This window comes from Lucilia sericata, unplaced genomic scaffold, assembly GCF_015586225.1.
Source record: "Lucilia sericata isolate MDLA Ls3-8-SP2 unplaced genomic scaffold, ASM1558622v1 Contig000036F_arrow, whole genome shotgun sequence".
NCBI lineage: Eukaryota > Metazoa > Arthropoda > Insecta > Diptera > Calliphoridae > Lucilia > Lucilia sericata.
In genome coordinates this window covers 985,991-1,009,584 of record NW_023994074.1, presented here as the reverse complement: position 1 = coordinate 1,009,584, position 23,594 = coordinate 985,991, and the positions used below count along the sequence as shown (strand labels likewise).

The following is a 23,594-nucleotide window of genomic DNA, read 5'->3' as shown; positions in this document are numbered from 1 at the left end:
TACAAACGTGCAAGTGCAAGAGTGCATGAAAGCTCTTTAGTTGTAGCTAATTTAGAGCAATTACTTGTCGTAGAGACATAACAATATAAAGATTTTGAGTCCCTTTGTTTAAGCCATATCACAGTTTAAGTGTTGAAATATGCACAGATTGTTCTTCTTGTTTAAGTAGAACTATTGCAAAAACATTTCAAGCTTTTAACGTTATAGTCTAGAGCTTTGATTGGGAATCCTCGTAGATATCAATGATTGACATTGGATCAAGATTACAGATTCCATCTAGAACATATCTCTTATGTTATATCAATACAATTACCTGCCATGAATTGGGTAATGAATTTTTGATTTTCTTGACTTCTTAAGCTTTCATTAATGTTAATTTCATGTTAGATGTATAAAAATCGATGATTTTTTTTTAATAAAGAATGAATTAGAAAAAAAATATGATAACTAATATTCAATTTAAACTCCACTATATATTGTAAGCAGTTGGTAAAATAAGTAGAATGAGAGAGAGAGAGATTAAATAGTTTGTAGCAGCTTCATTTAATTACTTAGTCATATATAGGAAAAATTGTTGTTGTTTTTTTGTTTTTTTTTTGTAGAATATATATACTTACATCTCTAGGTGAAAGCGGAAAGGATATCAAGTAATATAGAAGAGAATGAATGCAAATTGTTTGAATTTGGTAAAACCAACACTACTAATGATATAATCATAGATAGATCACTCCATTATGGTCAAAATACAAGGATAAATGTATTTAATTTATTGATTACTGCAGATGTGTTTATTTATCAATGAATTAAAAATAACTACAGGATATAATATATATTATATATATATAGAGAGAGACAGAGTGAGAGAATGTATGTCGGTTCAAAAACGAGTTAAAATTCCAGATAATGACTACCAGAGGGGGGGAAGAATAGTTAATGGCTAATATACAAAAGTGTAGTGAGTTCAAAAAGGTGACAGACAGTTGAAAGAGACTTAATAATTTTATAAAAATTTTGTAGTTTTAACAATGTGTGGTTGTTGTAAAGCCCTGCAGTAAGTCAGACAGTGACAGAGAGTGAGTGAGACAGAGAGAGATTTTAGTTTAGAGTGATATAGAGAGTCAGTGAGTTTGGTTTTTATTTTAAATATAATTTTTTAGCAATTTAGACTAACTACGTCATCTAAAGGCTTTAGAGCTTTCATAAGGAAAAAGCTTAAAAGTTAATTTAATTGTTTTTTAATTGTTTGAATGATTAAGTATGATCCTCACCTCGTCTCTCATTGGTTAACAGGATATAGACAATTTATATTTGTGTGATCCTCTAATAATGCTTAAATTTTTTCTTATTACCACTCAGATGTTTTTATATGTGTGTTTTTTTTTTAATTGCTTGTATTTTTTATATTTTTATTTGTTCGAAAAGCCTTTGTACTCCACTGATGTAGATCCACATTTAACCATATGATGTTGTTACGATTTCTTTTTAAGTTTTTAAGTTATTTTATTTTTTTATATGAAATTAGGGAAATGAGTCCATGTTTTAAGTTATAAGTAAGTTATAGTCCTAGTTTGCTTATAATTATAGTAAATTGACTACTACTGTTAAGAGGTAATAAAAAGTAGAAGGCCACATAGAGATAAATGGTCCATAAGAATAAGGTTTCTAAGGTGATTTCTTGCTTAACAAATTTTGATTCAAGTTAACAGTTAACAAGTAACAATTGTAATTTGTTGTTTTTTTTTTTCGTTTTGTTATCGTTTCTAGGCAAAAGTGTAGTTGTTGGTGGTATGAATGTATAAAAAAGTTTATGTTTAGTTATAAATTAAGCTAAATTGTCAGTACAACTACTTGTAAATTTCAATAAGTATTGTATAGTTTAGGCTTTTTTTTTAAATTTAAAAGTAAGTATAAGTATAGTATTGTATAAATGTACATGTTATCACTACTTTAGGTATGTATGGCATTGCTTTTATGTTAAGATTTTTTTTTTTTGAATAAGAATTTAAAAATATGTATTGTTGTTTTAGGTCGTTTTCAAATGATACAAATAATAGTCGTATAGACTGGTCATTAAATGTCGTTGTTGAGTTGGGTGTGGTGGTTGTGGTGGTTGTTGTTTAGTTTGATCAAGTTGCTGTTGTAGCGTTTGCGTTAGATGTTGATGAGGAGTTAGAGGAGGACATGCTGGAGGTGGTGGAGGAGGAGGCGGCGGTGGAGGAGGTGGTGGTGGCGGTGGTGGAGGAGGAGGTGGTGCAAGGGCATGTTGTGAGTAATGAGGATTATGATTGTCATGTTGATGAAGGTTGTCATGATTTAGTTGGTCATGATGATGTTGATCTCCTCTTAAGGTTTGTAATGCATTTTTGCAATTACTATTATTATTAGTTGCACAATACTGACATGACACAGAGTCATGCAACTTCTGATTTCAGATGGTGTTATTGTATTGATTGAATAATTTAAGATCTTTCATTTCAATTTCACCGGGACGTGATTTGTGATAGGTATAAATGTGGGTCATCAGGGAGTTACGCGAGCAATAGACTCTTTCGCAGATGATACAACGGTATTCCTCTTGGCGTACAGCATGTTTGTCGGCAATGTGACGTTTGAGCGAAGCTTTTGAGCAAAGAAGCTTACCACATAGTTGGCATGAGAAGAGTTTTTTAGGCGAATTTCCTGGAATTGTGTTTATATATTGCAAAAAGGTTATAACTATAATTGTTTAAAAAAATATTTTTTTTTGCTGATTTTTAGTTTTTTTTTTTGTTTTAATACCATTAACGAACAAAAAAAATAATATATATAAATGAGTAAAAAAAATGCTTAAATAATATATTTATATATATATGGCTGAAGAAAAAGACAATTAATGACACATAGTTTGTGGGGGGGGGGGCAGTTAGAGTGAGTTTAAGTTTATACTAGTAAGAGTAGGTTAAATAGATATTGTTTAAAATAAAAGCTAAATATTTTTATTAAACAAATAAAAATATTAATAAAATGCAAGACAATATTGCATAAAGTTTAGCCGGTTTTTGAAATATGTAACACCATGTTCAAATTTATATTGAGTTTGCGTACGATTTCCTTTAAAGACATATAGTTTTCCACACATTTAATTAACAATTTCACAGCAATTATGAGCAGAATGATGATAAAAAAAATGACACAAGAAGACAAATGTAAAAGCGAAATTAATTTATAATAAATACAATTTGTGAGAGCCCTTTTAAATTTATACCCCAAAAAAGTATGCTATATAAATAAAGAACTATGCAATCAATTAACTTAATTTCTAAGTGAAAAGCTAGCAAATAGTTTGAGAGAAAATGTAATATGATTAAAGCCAATTAAAGCTTTCATTAGTTTGAACAACATGTTATCATGATTAAGAGCCTTAACCTTATAGCTTTAAGTTTAATTGAGTGGTAAATTAGTGATGAAAAAGTTTTTGAAAAAATTAAACACTTTAGACGTTTTTTTTTTCTTCATTTTGTGGTTTTTATTGTTTATATTTAAATGATAACTTTTTTAATTATGTTTATTTTACGAAAATATGTTTGTTATTATTTTTTTTTTATAAATAAAATGTTGTGGTTTGTTTTGTTTGTTTTTGTCTCAAAAACTTAAAATAATTAGTTTAATGAATTATTACTTTTTTGTTAAAAAAAAAGTTTCTTCTTTTAATTAAATCTTTACTCAAGAAAAAAAAGTTGTGTTAAACACTTTAATTTAAAAGATAATATTAATAATAATAAGAAAAGATATCAGAAACAAAAAAACAATAGTTTAAATTAGTTTTAACAAAATTTATATTTATACATATTTATAGGTGGTGTATTTATATAAAAAATTAAATTTTTATTATTCATTATAAATAGTAGTTAATTATAAAAATTACAAACAGAAAATGGAAGTGAAAGTGTGTAGTTGTTTAATAATGTTTTTTTTTTTAACTGCTAAAAAACAAGGAGTTGTAGTTTATTTATGTTTAAAACTTTTTTTAAAAAGTTTTTTTTCTTTAACTGAGTATAGTTGCAATTATAACAAACAAATTAAATAAAATAATTAATAATATTAATAAATATAGACTAAACAAATTAACGACTATTGTTTGAGGGCTTTAAAACCTTCAAAAGTTTTAAAGTTTCTTTTTTTTATAACCTTTTCTATTGTTGTTTTATTTGGGGGGGGCTGGAGGGGGCTGTTGTTGGACATTATTTGTTAATTGTTTTATTTCTTTATTTGTTTGTTGTTTTATTTTATTTATATTTTTTATTTTTTGCTGAGTACATACATACATATGGAGTTTATGTGTTTAATTTAATTTATTTTCTTTGAAGATTTCTTATTTTTTTTTTAATTTTGTTAATTATTAATTATTATTGTATGTCAAAGAAAGTAAATTGTTTTAAATATGTATTTATGTTTTTATTGTTACTTTAATGGTTCATTAGAATTCTCATTTGGTTTATTATTTTTACTATTGAATTTGATTAGTGTGTGAGTGTAGTTAGTATATTTATAACATATATATTTTTTTATAATATTGTTGGTTTTTTTATTTATTTTATTGTTACTATGTATAGGAGTTTTGTTTTATTATTCAATTAAAAATTATTACTATTTTGTTTGTTATATGTTTTATTTTTTTCGTTTTCTTTGTGGGGGTTTTTCGGGGTAATCTGTTGTTGCTAATAATAGGTTTTGCGATTACTAAACTTTTTAAATGTTTAAGTTTTTTATTAAGGAATTACGTTTTCTAGAGAGAATATGTTTTTCTTGTTCATAGAATTTTTCAAAAACTTGAAGTTTACATAGGAAACGTTGAAGCATTAAAATGTTTTAAATAAAAACGTTTAAGCACTTGAAGTGGGTATAGATGCTTAGACGTTTAAATGTGAGTGTGTTACTCATCTTCAGTGTAAGAGAAAATCAATTTTGTAAAGAAAATTATTTGTTAACTCTTCTAATATATTCAGGAAATATAGACAATCTATTCATGATCTTTTAAACTTGTTTTATGCACTTGAAGTTGTTATATATGCTTAGACGTTTGAATGTGAATGTGATACTTATATTTAGTGTAAAAAAACATCAATTTTGTATGAAATTAAAAAAGAAACTCGCAACAGATCCAAATAATACTATTGCGATTGTAGAGTGAATTGAAAGTGTGACACAAATAACTGAGGGTATTATTGAGGGGCCGCACATGCTTTGGCGTTTAAATGTAAGTTTGATATTGATCATGAGTGCAAGAGAGAATATAATACGTAAGGAAATCATAGAAGAAATCAACATCCAAGCCGAATAATACACTTGTGATTACAGAGAGAATTGAGAGTTTGAAACAAGAATGTCAGAGAGCATTATTGAGGTGCTTTGGCCTTTAAATGTGGGGGCAAGAGAGAATAAATTTTGTAGGAAACTTAACAGAGAAATTAACACCAAAGCCTAGTAATACTCTTGTGATTGCTGAGAGAATTGAGAGATTGACAAATAATGCAGACTGCATAATTGTAGTACTGTAGATGCTGTGGCGTTTAAATATAAGCTAGATGCTTACCATGAGTGCAGAAGAGACTTAATTTGCTATAAAAATTGGCAAAGAAAACCTTACAAATGAGTTGGAAACATTATTAGGAGGCTATAAATGCTTGGGTGTTTAAGTGTGAGTTTGATACTCAGCAATTTGCCACAAATATCGAAACGATAACAATCGTAATTCCACTGTGATTGCTGATAGAATTTAGAGTTCGACACAAACTACAGATATTACAGCGAAGGCAGTCTTTTAAAGGGAGAGATAAAAGTACACAAAACGGAGAACTATTTGAACTCTCTCAAAAATTTTCACTATTCCTTTTCAAAACATTTTATATCCTAAAAGTTTAGTAATTTTTCTGGGACTATGGGAGCTGTTTTAACATAAATTCTGTTTTATAACTATTATTTTGCTTTAATTGTTTAGGTTCTTTTCTTACTGCTTGGTTGTTTATGGGTTTTGCTTAGTTGTTGATTTATCTTTTATGTTTAACACTATTGTTTGATTTAAAATTTTCTGCTTTAGTTTTTTATGACATACATTTATTTATATAATAATAAGAAAATAGGAATTAATTTTAAGTTTTAGTTTTATTACTTGAAACAATAAATCTTTATATAAAAAAAAAATTAAAGTAAAATTATTATTTTTATTTATAAAAATGAAAATAAACTTTATATTTACAAATTGAAATTTATTTTAAAGAAAAAAAACAAACATTTACATTTAAAAAAAAAATATATATATGATTTAATTAATAGGGTAGTAGTAGGTATGTGGTAATATGTTTTATTTGTTTTTAAAGAAAATAATTAATAATAATATTGAATATTTATAAAAATAACTGCTTAAAATGTTATATAAAAAAAAACTTAAAAAGAAAAACATTATACAAAATAATAATACTTATATAATTATAAATTTTTTTGTTTAGTTTTGCATACATGAGAGAATACCATTAAAAATTAATTTAAAAAAATAAGGGTGTATAAAAAAAGATTTTGGTATTATAAAAAAAAAATTCAGACTTCTTTTTCCAAAATTTATAAAATATAGTTTTATATTTGCTAATAATTTTATTAAATTAAAATATAAATTTGTAATTTGGAAAAGTATAAAGAAACAAATTTTATTTCTTGCGAAAGTTTTAAAAAAAAAAAAAAATAATTCAGTCTTTTTAACACAAAAATTTTGCTTTTTTTAAAGTTAGTTTTTTTTTGGAAAAAATTTTGATTTTTTTTCGTTTTAGTAAAATAATAATTTTTTTTATGCCAATCACATATTTGTTTTCGTTATTTTTTTGTTTTAATTTGGTATTTTAATTGCCAAAAAAATATATAAATTTTTGATCTTAAACCTAAAAACTATCAGTCCTTTTTCTTTCAATGCCTAAAAAAAAACATAAAAAAATGTTTTTTTTTCTTATTCTTCTTCTTAAATGTGTTTTACACAAATCCAAAAAAATTGTTTAGAAAAATAAAATTCTTTTTAAAGTTAAAAAAAAAAATTAAATAAAAATATTAATAATAATAGAAAATGTTATGCAAATAGAACGTGTAGCAGTGAAAATTCGTAAGGCAGCAGTTTGCAGTTACCAGCTGTTTATAGAGAGAGTTAAAAATTTAATTTGAATTCGCAAAGAGTTTAATGTTTTTGTATGTTATATGCAGAATAATGCCAAGTATGCTTTGGCGTTTAAATGTCAGTTTGATACTCAGCAATCGCAACGAGAACAGTCGTAATACCTTTGTGTTTGCTGAGAGAATTGAGAGTTCGTCACAAATTACCAAGAGCGCAACGGCATTTGTAATTTGGGTTTATAAAGAGAGTTACAAATTTAATTTGAATTCCCAAAGAGTTTAATGTTTTTATATGTTAATATAAGAAGAATAATGCCAAATATTTTTTAGTGATATTAATTATATATATATATTTAAATTGAAAATTTGCTATACTTAATAAATTTGTAAGGCAATAAATGCTTTGGCGTTTAAGTTTGCTGAGTTTGCTGAGAGAATTGAGAATTCGACACAAATTATAAAGGGAGTTACAAATTTAATTTGAATTCCCAAAGAGTTTAATGTTTTTATATGTTATATGCAGTAAAATGACAAATATCTTTTAGTGATATTTGCTGATAATGTTGTAATCCTTAATAAAGGATTTATGATAAATAATTGAAGGAATTTTTTAAATTTGTTTACCACACGTTCTATTTGCTAATGGAAGGTTGGTTGGTGTTGGTTTTTTAATGGTTCTCATGTTTATAAGATTTTTTTGCATGTGTATGTGTGTGTGTGTAAATGTGTTTTTTTGTTTGTTTAAATGTATTAAATACATATTTACATTTGTTGAAATAAAACTTTGCTCTAGCTTAGTTACTAAAAAATATATAATATATTACAATGATTTTAAATCCAGTTAAATCTTAACGATTTCTTTTCTCTTGCTTTTTTTTTTCTTTTTGAGTTTTACACAATAAGTCCTTTAAAAGTAATTAGTTTTTTTGCTTTTAATTTAATATTATAGTTTAGTTAATATAAGTTTACAATACATTTTCTTGTGTTTTTGTTATTATTTATAATTTTTTTTTTTTTTATAAAATTAAAATTAAATGTATTGTCAACGAAAAAGAGTTTAATTGCACAAGTCATTATTTTTTTCATACACTAAAATGTTTCTTAACTAAGTTTTCTTTTTCTTTTAAATTTTTTGTTATATAAAATTTATAGGTTTTCTTATATTCAATCGCACCCTTTTTAATAAATATAATTTATTTTTAAATTTTTTAGGGTTTTTTTCATTTATATATGATGCTCATCTTATGAGTTTTCAATCATATTTTTTTTATTTTTTTTTCTTTTTCAAAATGAAATTAAAAAAATATTTGTAAAAATCACAGTTTTGAATTCGCCTAAATATTAATAAAAAATAAATCTTTGTAAGTTTTGTTTTTTTTTTGTATGTTTTTTAGTTTTTTTTTTTTTTTTTTGAGATCCAAAAGGTGGAATAAACTAGGAAATTTTATAAAGGATTTTGTAAGAGAGGGATGTTGCAGCAGTTGTTTATGAATGGTATTTCTTAAAAATAGTATTTTGGTTTCAGAAAAAAATATAGGGTTTGTTGATGATTCGTAAGAAAAATATATTAAAATCGCCTGAAATGGTACACTTAATGCCACAAGTCTAAAAATTTTGATTTTCGTAAAACAAATAGAAAATTATTCAATCTTTCTTAAAAACTTCAAAAAAGCTTTTGAAACCAAAAACTTTTAAGTGTTTCTTAAGGGACTTGTGTTTCTCTAAATATCATTTGACACACGCAGTCATTACAAACATATATATGGTTGTCACAACCATATTTCAATTAATTCACTATTTAAACTACTACCACAAGCACAAGTATATGCTTGTCGCAATCATAGTTTTTTCTCTTTTAAACGTATCTTAAGGGACTTGTGTTTCTCTAAATATCATTTGACACACGCAGTCATTACAAACATATATATGGTTGTCAAAACCATATTTAAATTAATTCACTATTTAAACTACTACCACAAGCACAAGTACATGCTTGTCGCAATCATAGTTTTTTTTTTCTCTGAGTGCATTGACCACTTAAGCCAAATTTAATATAAAACAAAATAACTATAAAGAGGAACATGATGGGGGGATATTATGTGGATACTAACAAGAAAATATTTTCGACAAATATTATTACTGTTGTTGTTGTTTAATGATTTAATAAATTCATACTACTATAGGGATCCTCACACGAACCCATGGCGTAATTTTCTATTTGTGTTAAATCAACTATTGGTGGTGGTTGTGGTGGTAGCGGCGGTGGCGGCGGGTTTAGAGAGGCAACTAGACCAGCCTCATTTGTATTCGTCGTAGATGATGGGGATGTAAGATTTGTTGTTAGGGCCGGATGTGTAGGACCGGCACCGGTGGCGGCTGGATTCATGGCAAAACTGAAGAGATGTTGTAAAAAATTATGCTGATCTTATAAGTAGTCCATACAGGGTTTCACCATATTTGGTGAAGACTGCTGTTGGTGAGAGGACATTTGCATGGTGGGTCCCGCATTACCAGCGCCAGCACCTACAATGGGCGAAAGTAATAGCTCGGCAGCAGCGGCGGCTGCTGCAGCCGCAGCAGCTACAGCATTATCATTATTACGATTCACTGCTGAATTATTGGCGGCGGCAGCGGCCTGTAGAGAACTCAAAGATTGGTGAAGACGACTGCCGGGACCTGCAGAGGAACCCACACCGGAACCTACCGAGCCATGATGAAAATACGAATGATGTTTTTGTCGTCTGTGATAGATACTCTTGTGATTGTTGAGAGAATTAAGAGTGCGAAAAACTTTATGACACAAATTGCAGACGGCATTATTGAGAGGCTGTAAATGCTGTTGCTCTTTGTGACGTTTAAGTGTGAGTTTGGTGCTTAACAATTTGCCACAAACATCGCAACGATGACAGGCGTTTAGGGGGAGGGGTAATAGCAAACGATTACCACCACCCAGTTCGGAGGCTCGAGAAGACGCAAGAATACCAGCCGCCGAAGAAGTGTTTGAAGAACGACCGGTGGGTGAGGGTGACAAGGAGGAACGTCTGTGCTGTAACAAATGATGATGATCATAAGGAGAGGGGGCTCTAGTCAAATGATGATGGTGATGATGACTGCTGGGGGAGAGATCATGATGGGAGTGCAAATGGTGAGAGGGCATCAATGATAATTGATGTTGCTGTAAAGCAAATTGGGAATGAGCATGGGAAAGGTGAGGTGGTGGGGTTTGCGATTGTTGGGATTGTGGGGGTTGAAGATGGTGGGGAGAGGGGGTATTGGGAAAGGAACCTTGTTGTTGTTGTTGTTGCTGTTGACCCTTTTGATCGGGCGTCGCTCTTTGACCATGGCGTTCTCTTTCACGCTCATGTTCTAATTCATTATCGCGTTGATTGGAATTACGTTCTTTGCCTTGTTGTTGTTGTAATTGTTGTTGTTGTTGCTGCTGTTGTTGTTGTTGATGGAGACTGTGCATATGATGTTCATGTTGATGTAGTGCATGAGTGGAATGATGGTGGTGGTGGTGGTGGTTGCTACTTGTATTAGGATTGACCCCGGGTACTATAACGCCACCGAGTAGGTTAGTGCTTCCACCTATATTGAATATAGGAAGAGAAGAGAAAAGAGACAATAGTGACTTTCTGTTTTTTGTAACATTTTGAATAAGTAGTTTGTAGTAGTTGTTTGTTTGTTTGTTTGTTTTCTTGTGATCATTTTGTACTGTTCGCTTGATTTTGGTGTTTTTTTGTTTGATTTTGTCTTTTAAGTGTCTTTTTTGGAAAATGTTGTTTTTTTTAAATTTTGTTTTGTAACTTTTAATGTATTTGTTTTTGTTGTTTAATTGTTTCTCTAGGTACACTAACAAATCCAGGCTCTATAAAAATGTTCAAAGTATACTTTCAAATTTGTTTTTTTGTTTTTGTTGCTTTGCTTGATCTTTTATATGAATTTGGAATTAAAATTAAACAAAAAGAATTGATTTTTTTTGGTTTTTAAGGGAGAACCAAGTAAATGTTGCCTTTTTTTGCTTATTAATTTTTTTGTAACAAATAAAACGAGTAAAAACAAAAATAAAGTATTAATAACATTTGCTTTTGGGTAGATGTTTGTTTTGTTTAGTTTTGAAAAACTGTTAATTGAATTTTGAATTTTTTTTAAGGCAGTTTTGGGAAGGGAATTTTTTTAAATTTTTCTTTTTTTTTTTTTTTTGCATAAATTATTTTTGTTTAGATAAGATAATGAACAACACATTGATACATTTATAAAAAAAGAAAACTGTTTAACACTTACGTTTTTTACAAAAAAAAAATCTAAAAATTATTTTAAAAATTTAAAACAATTTTTAGAGTTTTTTTTCCAACGTTTAACAAATTTAAAAAGATTTGATTCTTAAATTTGTGTGATTAATTTTGGTAAATTTTTTGCTTTTAAAATAATTAAGTAAAAAGCATGCTTTTTAGAATTATGATCCTTGAGTAGATTTTTTTAAGGAATCAAATTAATTTTTAGTATAATTTTGAAACATTTTTGGCCTGATTGATTTGTTGGTTTTTTTTGTATAAAAGTACAATATTTTTTTATTATACTTTTTTTAATTTTTTTTATTTAGATGTTTTTTTTAATAACTTGTCACTAGTGTCTCTTTTTCTTTTCATTGTTAGCACACCACCTACAAGATTGAGGGGGAAGTTTTTTTGTTTTTTTTTTTTTTAATTTTTCTATAAATATATTTAGCAAAGTTGAGCATTTGCTATAATTTATAGCTTAAATTCTATAAAATTTATTAACTTTATTTAAGATATATAAAAATTTTAGATTTTTTTGCATAATTAAAGATTTAAAATCAATAATTTAAAAAGTTTTAAAAAGGAATAGGGGAAAATTTAATAGGGTTTTAAAGGATTTCTAAAATATTTTTTTTTTCAGTGTTAATACCAATTACAAAAAAAAAAAAAAAAAAATGTGTATGAAAAAATAGGTGCTTTGACTTGTGGTAAAATATGGTGATTTTTTATATAAAATGATTTGTTATAAAGTACAGACATACATATATTTTTAAAAAAAGTTTAACAAATATTTCTAGGACTTATTATGTAAATTCTCAAAAAGAAATATTAAATTATAAGAAAAAAATTTAAAGAACTTAACTATAAAAAGTAAAAAATAACTTATTTTTAAAAATATATAAAAATTAAACGAACACAATTATTTATAAAAAAAGTATCTCCATTAATAAAAAAAATTATTATAATGTTGTGGTTTTTTTAAATTATTAAAAAAATTCCAAAATATTTACAAAAAAACTTAAATAATATGATTAAAGTAAAAAAAAATCAAGCTTTTAAAAACAGTTGGTCGGTCGGTCGTTCATAAAAATGCCCGATTTTTTTTTTGTTTTTTTTTGTTAATTTCCTATTTAGTTCTTAAAATTATTGCAACTAATTCAATGTTTTTTTTAATATTTTTAAATATATTTTTGTTTTTTTCTTCTTCTTTTTTTTGCAATGTAAAAATTTCAAAACTTATTTTTATACATTTCTTGTTGTTAAAAAAATTCTTATTTCCTATAATAATGTATATATTCAATATATTCATTGTTAATAATAATGTTGATTTTTTGTTTTAAATGTAATTTTAAATTTCCTTTCTTATTAATATATATTAAAGCCACTTTTTTATATTTATTTAATATTAGTAACAAATTCATTAAACTATTCTTTTTATATAACTTTCTTTAAAAAACCTGACAAATTCATAAAAATTTTTCATATTTATTAACTATATTGCTTAACTTTCTTTTTTTGTTTGTTTTATTTTTAATTTAAGAAGATTAGATTTATTTGAGAAAAAATTTTAATTGTATATACTGTGTATCCTGTTTTGTTTTTTTCGTTTTTTGGAAAAAAATTTAATTTACAAAACATTAACAAAAAAAATTTTTTAAATTCTTATAGAATTATGTGGAAAAAATTTTAATTTATAAAAGCACCTTAATATATGTTATGTTTTTTTTGGGTGCGAGAAGAAGCTTAAATATTCGAGAGTGAATGAATGCCGAGTTAGTTTTCTGCTTTTTATTCTCATTTGCTTGATACAAGTTTATCTCGTGAATTCTTTAAATAGTTTAACTTGTAAGATCACTTCCTCATAACTAATCGGTTATAAGATAATCAGATAAATTATGACTTTAAATAAAAAAGTTTTATACAGAAAAATGATCATCAAGATCATCAAAAGTATTTTCAATATTAAAACAAGATCATAACGATCTTGTTCGTTATCCTTCTCTCAAGATAAGATGAAAAATATTGAAAAATGATCATCGAGATCTCTAAAAGTTTTTTTGTAATACAAAAACTAAAATTTAGAACTAAACATTGTAAACTATTTGTACGATCACATCGATCTTCTTCGGCATTTTTAACTCAAGTTAAAATTAATTCAAATAGTTTTAGACAGAAAAAAACTGTTGACAAATGATCATCAAGATCATCAAAAGTAAGTTCAATACTAAAACTTAAAACTAAACATGTTAAACTGTTTGTACAATCACACCGATCTTCTTCGGTATTTTTAACTCAAGATAAAATTAATTCAAATAATTTTAGACAGAAAAAATCTGTTGACAAAGATCATCAAGATCGTCAAAATGTTCAAAACTAAAACATAGAACTAAACTTGTCAAACTATTTGTACGATCACAGCGATCTTCTTCGGTGTTTTTAACTCAAGATAAAATTATTTCTAATAGTTTTATTTTATGACAGAAAAAATGATCATCAAGATCGTCAAAAGTAAGTTTAATACTAAAACTTAGAACTAAATGTTTCAAACTATTGGTACGATCATAGCGATCTTCTTCGGTATTTTTAACTCAAGATAAAATCACTTCAAATAGTTTTAGACAGAATTTTTTTTTTTTGATAAATGACGATCTTGATCGTCAATAGTAAGTTCAATACTAAAACTCAAGATAAAATTAATTCAAATAGTTTTAGACAGAAAAAATTGTTGACAAATGATCATCAAGATCGTCAAAAGTATGTTTCATACTAAAACTTAAAACTAAACATGTCAAATTATTTATTCGATCATAACCGATCATGTTCGGTATCTTTAACACAAGATAAAGTAATTCAAATTGTTTTATAAACAGAAAATTTCAAAAAAAAAAAAAAAGTAGATCATCAAGATCATCAAAAGTATATTGAATATTAAAACTATTTGTACGATCATTACCAATCCTGTTCGGTAACTCTATCTTAAGACAAGGAGAAAAAATTTGAAAAATGATCATCAAGATCGCTAAAAGAATTTTTAATTCAAAAGACTCAAAATGTTCAATACTAAAAACTAAAACTAAACATTCGATTATAACGATCTTGTTCGACTTCTTATTACAAGATAATTCAAAAAATTTCATACAGAAAATTTTTTTTAGAAAATGACCATTAAGATCGCTTTAAAACTAAAATTTATTTTCGAGATATACTTAAATCGCCTGATAAACTTAAATACATTTCTTAAATAAATCACAAAAGACTTTATCTGTCTAAAGAATTGCATTACTTTGTTGGGAGGATCTTATATAAGGACTCTTCTTACTCTCAAGGAACGTGAAAAAAGCCACATTATAAGCACGAAATTATTTCTTATTATGAACTTCAAGAAATCGATAGAATACAAATAATTGTCATAAGTAAAGTAGAGTAGTAGTAAAAGAGTAATGAAATGTTTTAGATTTAATGCATTACAAGTAAGTAATGAAATAATGAAAACAATTCACTAATAATGTTATATACAAAATGAAAAAAAAAAAATTTGTACATACACCTAACAAAACAAAAGTAAAGAGTTAAAATGAGAGTAAATGGATCAGTAATTATGTGTAAGCAAGTAGTGATAAAGTGAGAATAGGAAAAAAATAACCGGCATTCACACATACTCTTTTGACTTAAACGAATATAAAAACTTTCTGGCAAACTTCTCTTGTTTTTCAATTTTAAGGTCTTTTTTTCTCTTTAACGTTAACGATTTTGTGATAGATAGATAAATCGACTCTTGCTCTCTTAACATTTAACATTATTATTATTGTTGTTTTAGTGAAAAAAAAAAAAAAATAATAATAATTCTTATGATCATTATTATTATTATTATTACGATAACGGTTAAAAATTAACATTTGCTAAATAATCGAAATACATAAAACCCTATGAAGATGAACGATGATTAATGGCCGTATAGTAGGGATTATTGACAGTGACACCCATATTGTTGGCATGATGACCGCCACCCATATCCGGTGATTGGGGCTCTTGTTTCGGTTGCTTTAGATTTCTATGATAAATACTCTTATGATTGCGTAAGCTATTCAATGAACTATAGACCCGTTTACATATATTACACACCGGCTCTTTTGTCGGACGCATATGTACATTTTGTATGTGACGCTTGAGGCGTGTCAAGGACGATAAGTTTTTGTTGCAGGGATCACAGCGAAAATCATCACCACCGCTAGATGTATTTAAACTATTTGTGGATGAATTTAAGGCATTCGAGTTACTAGACGAGGCAGCCATATTGGCCATGGCTGCAGCGGCCGCAGCAAACATATTGCTGCTGTTATTGTTGCCAATATTATTGGAAGAATTGCCTCCCATGGCATTATTACCACCCGGCGTATTGTTTTGCATAAGAGCAGAAGGCAAGATTTGATTGTTTGAGGATCCGGTGTTGTGGCTGTTGTTGGCATTGCAATTATTAGAAAATGGTGATAGATTAAGGCCACACATGGCGGAGGCAGCTGAAGCGGCTGACATGCCTGGCGATGCGGATGCCGAGTATAGGGGTGATGATGAGGCGTAACATTTATTGTTTTTGAAAAAGTTGTTACAAAAATTGGTATTGTTATTATTATTATTATTGTTGTTGTTGTTATTGTGGTGGTGTTGATCATTAACGTTGTCATTGTTATTGTAGAAGTGATGGTTGTTGTTGTTGTTGTTGATTGTAGAAAGTGATATTGTCGTCAGTTGACCTGACGACAAGGGAAAGAAAAACGTCGTATTAAACCATTTGATAGTTTATTCAAAATTAGGTTTAGAATTCAATTTCAAAATTTTGCCATCAATTTGAGTTTTTGTATAATTTGAAATTTTCTTTTAGGGATTTTTTATTTTTTTTTTCATATATTTTGTACTTATTCTCAATTTAACTTTGGGTTTACTTGGTGTGTTTAAACTTAGTTTAAACTTGGTTACTAAAAAAAAAATTTATTTCTTTTTTGATTGTTTTTTTTTTTTTTTAAGAAGTTTATAGAAGTGAGACGTCTATTGTTTTAATCGAGATCTAACTAAATTATTGAGTGCAAAAGGGGTAGGGGTTGTTGTTTTTTTTTTTTTTCAAAATATAAGGGATTTGATAAAAAGTTTAATTAATCACTTTGATTTTATTTTTTTGTTTCCCTAAAATGTTGAGGACGTTTATGTTTTTTTTTTGATATAGCAAAATAATACAGCTAATATATAACTTTTGCTTTTAAGGTACTTTTAAGTTGGCCTAACGTAGTTTTTTTTTATAATTCTGGTTTTTGATTGTTTATGTGTGTGTTGTGTATCATTTAAGTGTTGAACACCATCACCATATTTTTTCTTGTAGTGTAATTTGTGTTTGTATTTTTTTTTTTTAATTTTTAGGGAATAGTTTAAACTAAATTTTGTTAAATTTACAATTTATAGTTGGGGGTTGTTGGTAGGGGGAGGTAGGGTTTTTATAGTTTGTGTGTGTGTGTGGAGGGTTTTATTTTTGTAGTAGTAGTAGGTTGTGTTTAGTTGGAGTTTGTAATAGGAGTATAGGGGGTTTATAGCTACTTTTCATATATTACAAATTTAGAAGCATACTTCTAGGTTTGTTTTGATTTTGTATAAGTTTTTTTTTTCTCGTTACAAAAACATGCTTTCTTGGGTAGATTTTTTTTTAGAATTTGTTTTCTTGTTTGGCTTAGTGTTGTTGTAGGAGTTTCAAGCCATTTCGCCTTTTAGAACCGATTTTTCTTTTGCCCATAGTTTTTGTTGGTTTTAGTTAGTTATAATTTTTATACAAGCTAGATTTGATAGTGTACTTTATAGTGTTTGTGTTTTATATATATTTAAGGGTTTCAATTAATTTCTTTTTTTTTTTTTGTTTGATGTTTAAAACCTTTTTGTTTCTTTCAGTGTTTAAGTATTTGTGTATATAGTTTTGTCCTTTAACCGTTGATTTTGTAGTGTTTTTTTATTTTTATTTTTAAGCCTTATACTCTAAAAAAAAGACATGGCTAGTAATAATAATTTTATAACTTAGCATAAAAATAAAAACCATATTGTTGTTGGTAATTAAAGAAACAAAAAATATACATTTAAAATAAATTTGAAATTATTATACAAAAAAGCAAAAAAAAATATTTTTTAAATTAAAAAAAAAAAACGTTAAATTTTTGTTTTGATTATAAAACCTTAACCCAATAGTTTTGTTTTAAACCGAAACTTTTACAATTACTTTGTTTATTTCTTTCTTTTTTAAATTTCATGCAATTTTGTTTAAAATACCAATTTTTATAAGGGTTTAATTTCTTACAGTGTAACTTAAAATAATTTAATTTACAAATTATTGTATTGTAGTTGTTTGTTTTAAGGAATTTGTAGGGTTTTTTTGATTGTTTATAACTTAAAGCTAAAAAAAATTTAGTTTAATTATATTAATTATACTCTTAGATTTTGTGTGTGATACTTTTCTGTTTTTTTTGGAGGGGGAGGAAAATTTTTATGTTTGTTTTTTTTAGGGCGGGGTTTTTAACAATTTTTTTTTATTTTAAATTTATTAGCTTTTTGCCAGGTTAATTATACAATTAGCCATTACAAATCTTCTAATCATTATTAATCATGTTAAAGTAAAAACAAATTAGTAAGAGATATTTTTGGTTTTTAAGAGAGAAGTTAAAAAGAAGTTTTAGTAAATTGTTAAATGTTAACAAATAAACAAAAAATAAATATAAAATATTAACTAAATAAAGCCAGGTTAATAATAATGAAGTGTTTGGTGTATAAATGGTTTTTATGAGAAAAGGAAAAAAAATACTTGTTTAAAAAAATGCATTGGATGTAGTTGTGTGTGTATGTGTATGTATGTATGCATGATAGTGTTTAAATGTAGATGTAAATGAGGCTGTGTTTGTGTGTGTGGTGTGTAGTTATGTGTGGTTCTCAAATTTTCTTTTTTATTTTTTTTTTTTTTTGTAAAAAAAAAAGAAAAACAAATTGTTAATAACAAAAATTTTGTTCTCTAATTTTTTTTGTTTTTTTCACCATTAGGGTGATTTTGATTATTTGCAACGGATCTTTTAAAGGGGGGAGAAATTCATATAGGACCAATTATTATAACTGTTTGCCTAATAAATAATATTCACAAAAAAAGTAGTTGTAAAAGTTTGTTCTCTAAGAATTGAGACTAAGAATTTAACCGTCTCTTTTTACGCCGAAATATTTTACATGGTGCACACTCTTGTATTCGTAATTTCTTTTGCTATTTCTGGGAGGAATTCAATTTAAAACCAATTTTATTTATATAAACTCATTGTTTAAAGCGTAACTTAAGTTTGCTGTCATTGCTGGAGCCTGTTTTTTTTTTTGTTATAAAATAATAATGAAGTTTTTTCTTTTTTGATTAAAGAAAAAAAATAATAAATTTTTCAACACTCAGTTTTAAGTAACAAAACAAACTAATTGTTTAACATTTTTTTTGTATACAAATGGCAAGAGTTTAAGCTGTGAGTTAAATTTAAGCCAAGATTAAACTCAGTTTAAGTTTAAGCCAAGATTAAACTCAATTTAAGTTTAAGCCAAGATTAATATTAGTTTAAGTATAAGCTGCAGTTTACCTACATCGATTAAGCTAAACTGAAGTTTAACTTCAAGCTTTTGTTTTGGGAATTAAGTCTAAACTTTGTTTTAAATCCTAAGTTTATCATAGTTAAACTAAGATTAAGCTAAAGTAACCTTTTTCTATTTAAATGAGATATCCTAACATGTTTTATGCAAGTGATAGTTTGATTTATTAAATTGCATGATCGTGGAGATCAATTAACCCTAAACCTAAAAGTGGGTTTGAAAATCACACTCACATTCAATTAATGTCTTCAGTTTAAATCTAATACAACATTGGTTCTTCGAACCAAGATGCAGAATTAAGAAATTCGTGAAATAATTTACTATTATAATAAATAATCGTGCAGATCAATTTACTTTCTTTGAAACGTGAAATTGATGTCCAAAATCATGCAGGCGTCTAATTAAAGGCTTAATTGTAGATCTACTACAATATTGGTCCTTCGAACCAGATGCAGAATGAAGAAATTGCGTTAAATAATTAACTATTGAATTGAATGATCGTGCAGATCAATTTACATTCTTTGAAATCTATTTACTATCTAATTAATGTTCAATTAATGACTTAATTGTAGATCTACTACAACAATGGTCCTTCGAAGCAGATGCTGAATGAAGAAATTGCGTTAAATAATTAACTATTCAAACTATATTTGAAATTACATGGTCGTGAAGATCAATTAACTAAAAGATCGTGTAGTTTACTTTCCTAGAAACCTGTCATTGGCTTGTTTAATTGTAGATCTATTACAACATTGGTCCTTCGAACTACATTTTGCTATTCGTTCTCTTTATTTCTAATTCAAATTGCATGATTGTGAGGATCACTTAATTGGAAGATTATGTCATTTACTTCCCTATAAACCTATAATTGACTTCCATAATTAAATAAATCTTTAATCTTAAACCTAATACAACATTGGTCCTTCGAACCAAATGCAGAATAATTAAATTTATTTAAAAACACTCTGCCATTTTCAAGCTAAATACAAAATGTTTTTTTCAAAAAGTTTGTTTTGTTTCTTGCTTTTTTTATTTATTAATAAATAAATCGTGCGTTAACGCGTTTGTTAAATTATAAAAAAATTAAGACAAAAAGAAAACATTTATTTATTAAAATAAAAAACACAATTAAGTTTGTTTTTTTTATAAAAATTAAATCATAAATGAAAAATAAAACGAAAACATTAGTTTAAAGTTTAAACACACATATACGACGTTTAGTTCAAATTTTTGGTTAAATTAAAAAAGAAATGTTTTATAATTTTTGGTTTTATTTTTTTTAAATATATTAGGGAAATTATAAAAAGAAAACAAAGCACATTTATATTATTATTAATAATTAACTCAATTAAATATGATTTATAAACAAACAAAAAAAATATAAATATATTAAAAGGGGTGGGAGAGGTGAATGAGAATTTTTATTTTTAAACTAAACTATAAAACCAATTTATAAATGGTTTATTTTTAAATATTGAATTGTTGGATATTTTTTTTTTAAATATAAATATGAGACAAATGAATTTTAAATTCAATAAAATGAATAGAAAAATCATAAGAAAAATAATTATTACAAAAAAAATGTGAACGAAAAAAATTAAGTTTAATTAATTAAAAACAACAAAAAAAATTATATTAAGAGTACGAATACAAAAATTAGTACACAAAAAACAATTCACGGAAAATATATATTTATTTTAATGATTTTTATTTTTTTAAATATTTGTTTAAGACAAATGTAAGATTTTACTTCTCACATTAGTTAAGATTTTGTTTTGTTTAAAACGTCGGCAGTTTTTTTTTTTGCGATTTAGTAGATATATATATATTTGTACTTGATAAGGGAACCGTTTTAACTAACATTTTATTATTGAGTGTAATTTATAATTTAATACGAACGCCTCAACTTTCTTTTTTGCTTTTAATAGTTTTTTTATTGTTTGTTAAAGAACAAAGTTATTTATATGTTAAAAAAATAAATATTTAAAAAAAAATTATTTTTTTTTATATTTATAAATTTGAATGTATATAAAACACCATGAAAATTGAAGTGTTAGTGTTTGTTTATTTGTGGGTTTTTTTTTCTATTAAAATAAAACGGGGAAAAAAAAACTTTGTAAAAAGGAAAAGGATTAAAATGTTTATTTGAACAGCAGCAACAACAATAAAAACATACTTTTGTATTGTAGGAAAACTAACAACATAAAGGCTTTACAGCCATTGAGTAAGTTAATGAGGAAACATGGCTTTTTTTTAAGGGAAAGGGGGAGGAAAGTTGTGAAAATATTGGGGGTTTTGTTAACCACCATTTAACCTCTCAGGTTTTTACAATAAAAAATGTTTTACACACATGCTTTAAGGCTTTCAGTGAAAATGTTTTTGTTTTAAACAAAAACAAAACAAAATTTCAAACTGATTTTTAAATGATAACGGTATTTAATAACAAAACAGGAAGTTAAAGACAAGAGACGGAAGTGAAGTCGTTGTGTTTATTAGTGATGAAATTGTTGTGGTTTTCACACACACATACTTGACAGTTACATCATGTATAATTTAGCAACTAATAACACAGAAATAATTAAAAATTTTCCACTTTTAAAAACCAAAAGAAAGAGAATATGTTCTATAACAAAAATAGAAAGTGTGGCTGTTGCTTTGAAGAAGCATCAGGAAAATGTATATGTGCCACAGAGTGTGTGTATGTGTTTATGTTAATTACTTCAAAAAACCAACTAAACAAAAACTTTGTTTTTTAATTTGTTGTAAAATTTTAATATGATTAAAACGCTATTAGCAACAGGTTGTTATATGATGATAGAAAATACAATAGATAACCTAACGGAAATAAAACTTTTGTAATAATCTCTTAATATATTATGAGGTTTGTGCATGTGTGTTTAAGTTGATTAAAAAATGTTTACAAGAGTAATTACCTTTATGTCATAATGACAACACTTCAATTTTCATGTAAGTATTTTGATATTTATGTTAAATATACAAACGTTTATTATATTTTATTTTATATAAAAAAAAGCATTAAAAAGTGACGGAAATAAATGATGAATTTTATTTACCATTTGAAACAATCAAACAAGAAAGAAATTTATATTCATGGTTCTGTTTTATTTTCTCTTTGTTAAAACTAAAGCCAAATTATTTAAATACTTTTGGTTTTTCTTTTAGAAAAGCAAAAAAAAGGGTTAATATTTTAAAACAGCAATATTTTTTATATTAAACCTCTTTTTAAAATTTCTGTTATCTACTTGAGTTTGAAAATTTTGTTTAAAATATTTTTTTTTTTTTTTTTTGAATTTTTTTCATTATTATGTGAATGCGTAGAAGTAAATGAAATTTGTTTAAAAAATTTTTTTTATAACTCGATTTTTTTTATAAAAAAAATATTATTATTATTTTTTCTTTTCATTCTAATTTTTAAAAGAAAAAAATAATAAAATAAATAAACCAAAAGTTAAATAAAGAATATCAATGTATACTAATTTAATTGATAAAAAAAAAATTATATAAATATTAATAAATAATTTGAAAAAAAAAAATTATTTGGAAAAAAAAATTAAGAAAATTTTGTACGCATTGATGTAAAAAAATGTCAATGAATTCTAAGCAATAGTAAAAAGGAGAAAGCACTCACCTTGGGGAGAGGCAGCTAATTCGGCAGCACTTTGTAATTGAGGATTCAAATCTGTAAGGGAAAAAGAAAATATAAAAAAAAAGTTTTAGAAGAAGTTTAAGGAAAATTGTCGTTAAATTAGCTAAGAAATCTAATCCAATTGTTTTAATCAGTAAATAATTTGTTGATCTAATAGCTAAACTGCAATTAATTAAGCTTTACAAATAATTGATCCCCTACTTCTTCAGTAATAGGTTCAACTGTAGTATCAACTAACAGTTTTTTTTCGAAATTGTTTATCTGAAGTTCTAAATCAACATCAGGTAGAATTTCTTAAATCTTCAGTAATGGGTTTTACTGTTTACTTGAAGTTCTGAAACGGAATACTTAGTCTTAAGCTAAAGATCTACATAGATGGGTCCTTCGGCTAATTGATCCCCTACTTTTTCAGTAATTGGTTCAATTATGGTATCACTACCGTAAACTTTGTCTTTAACAGTTGTTTTCCTAAAGTTCAAAATCAAAATTCTTTGTCTGTAGTTTGATATCAACAACAACAATTGGTCTTTGGGCTGGTCGAATAATTGGACCTTACTTTTGCAGTAATGAATACAACTGTAGTATCAACTATAGTAAACTTTGTCCTAAACAGTTGTTTTCCTGAAGTTCAGAAACAAAATTCTTTGTCTGATGTTCTATATCAACATTAGTTGGTCTTTCGACTGGTAGAATAATTGGTCCTGTTAACATTAACATCTATAAAAGTTGTTTTCCTGAAGTTCAGAATCAAAATTCTTTATTTAAAGTCCTATAGCAAAAATAATTGGTCTTTCGGTTAATTCAATAATTGGTCCTTACTTTGATCCCCTAACCCTTCAGTATTAGGTACTTGATACTAAACTACCGAACCCTTTGTC

At 26.2% G+C, this 23,594-nt stretch overlaps 1 protein-coding gene across 4 annotated transcripts in view; it reads right to left on the bottom strand.

The window, feature by feature from the left end:
- The window catches only part of LOC119612736 (broad-complex core protein), a 78,127-nt gene that overhangs the window by 2,805 nt on the left and 51,728 nt on the right, over positions 1 to 23,594 (bottom strand). The window contains exons 8-9 of one of the 4 annotated variants that reach the window (XM_037968611.1): positions 22,699 to 22,749; positions 1,500 to 2,679 (exon numbers count right to left, since the gene is read on the bottom strand). In XM_037968611.1, the coding sequence (XP_037824539.1) occupies positions 2,429 to 2,679; positions 22,699 to 22,749 (302 nt within the window). In that variant the 3' untranslated portion in view covers positions 1,500 to 2,428. Of the gene's footprint in view, positions 1 to 1,499; positions 2,680 to 7,429; positions 10,720 to 13,139; positions 15,947 to 22,698; positions 22,750 to 23,594 lie in introns of those variants that run through there. The other 3 variants (XM_037968593.1, XM_037968607.1, XM_037968600.1) reach the window with 3 other exon arrangements.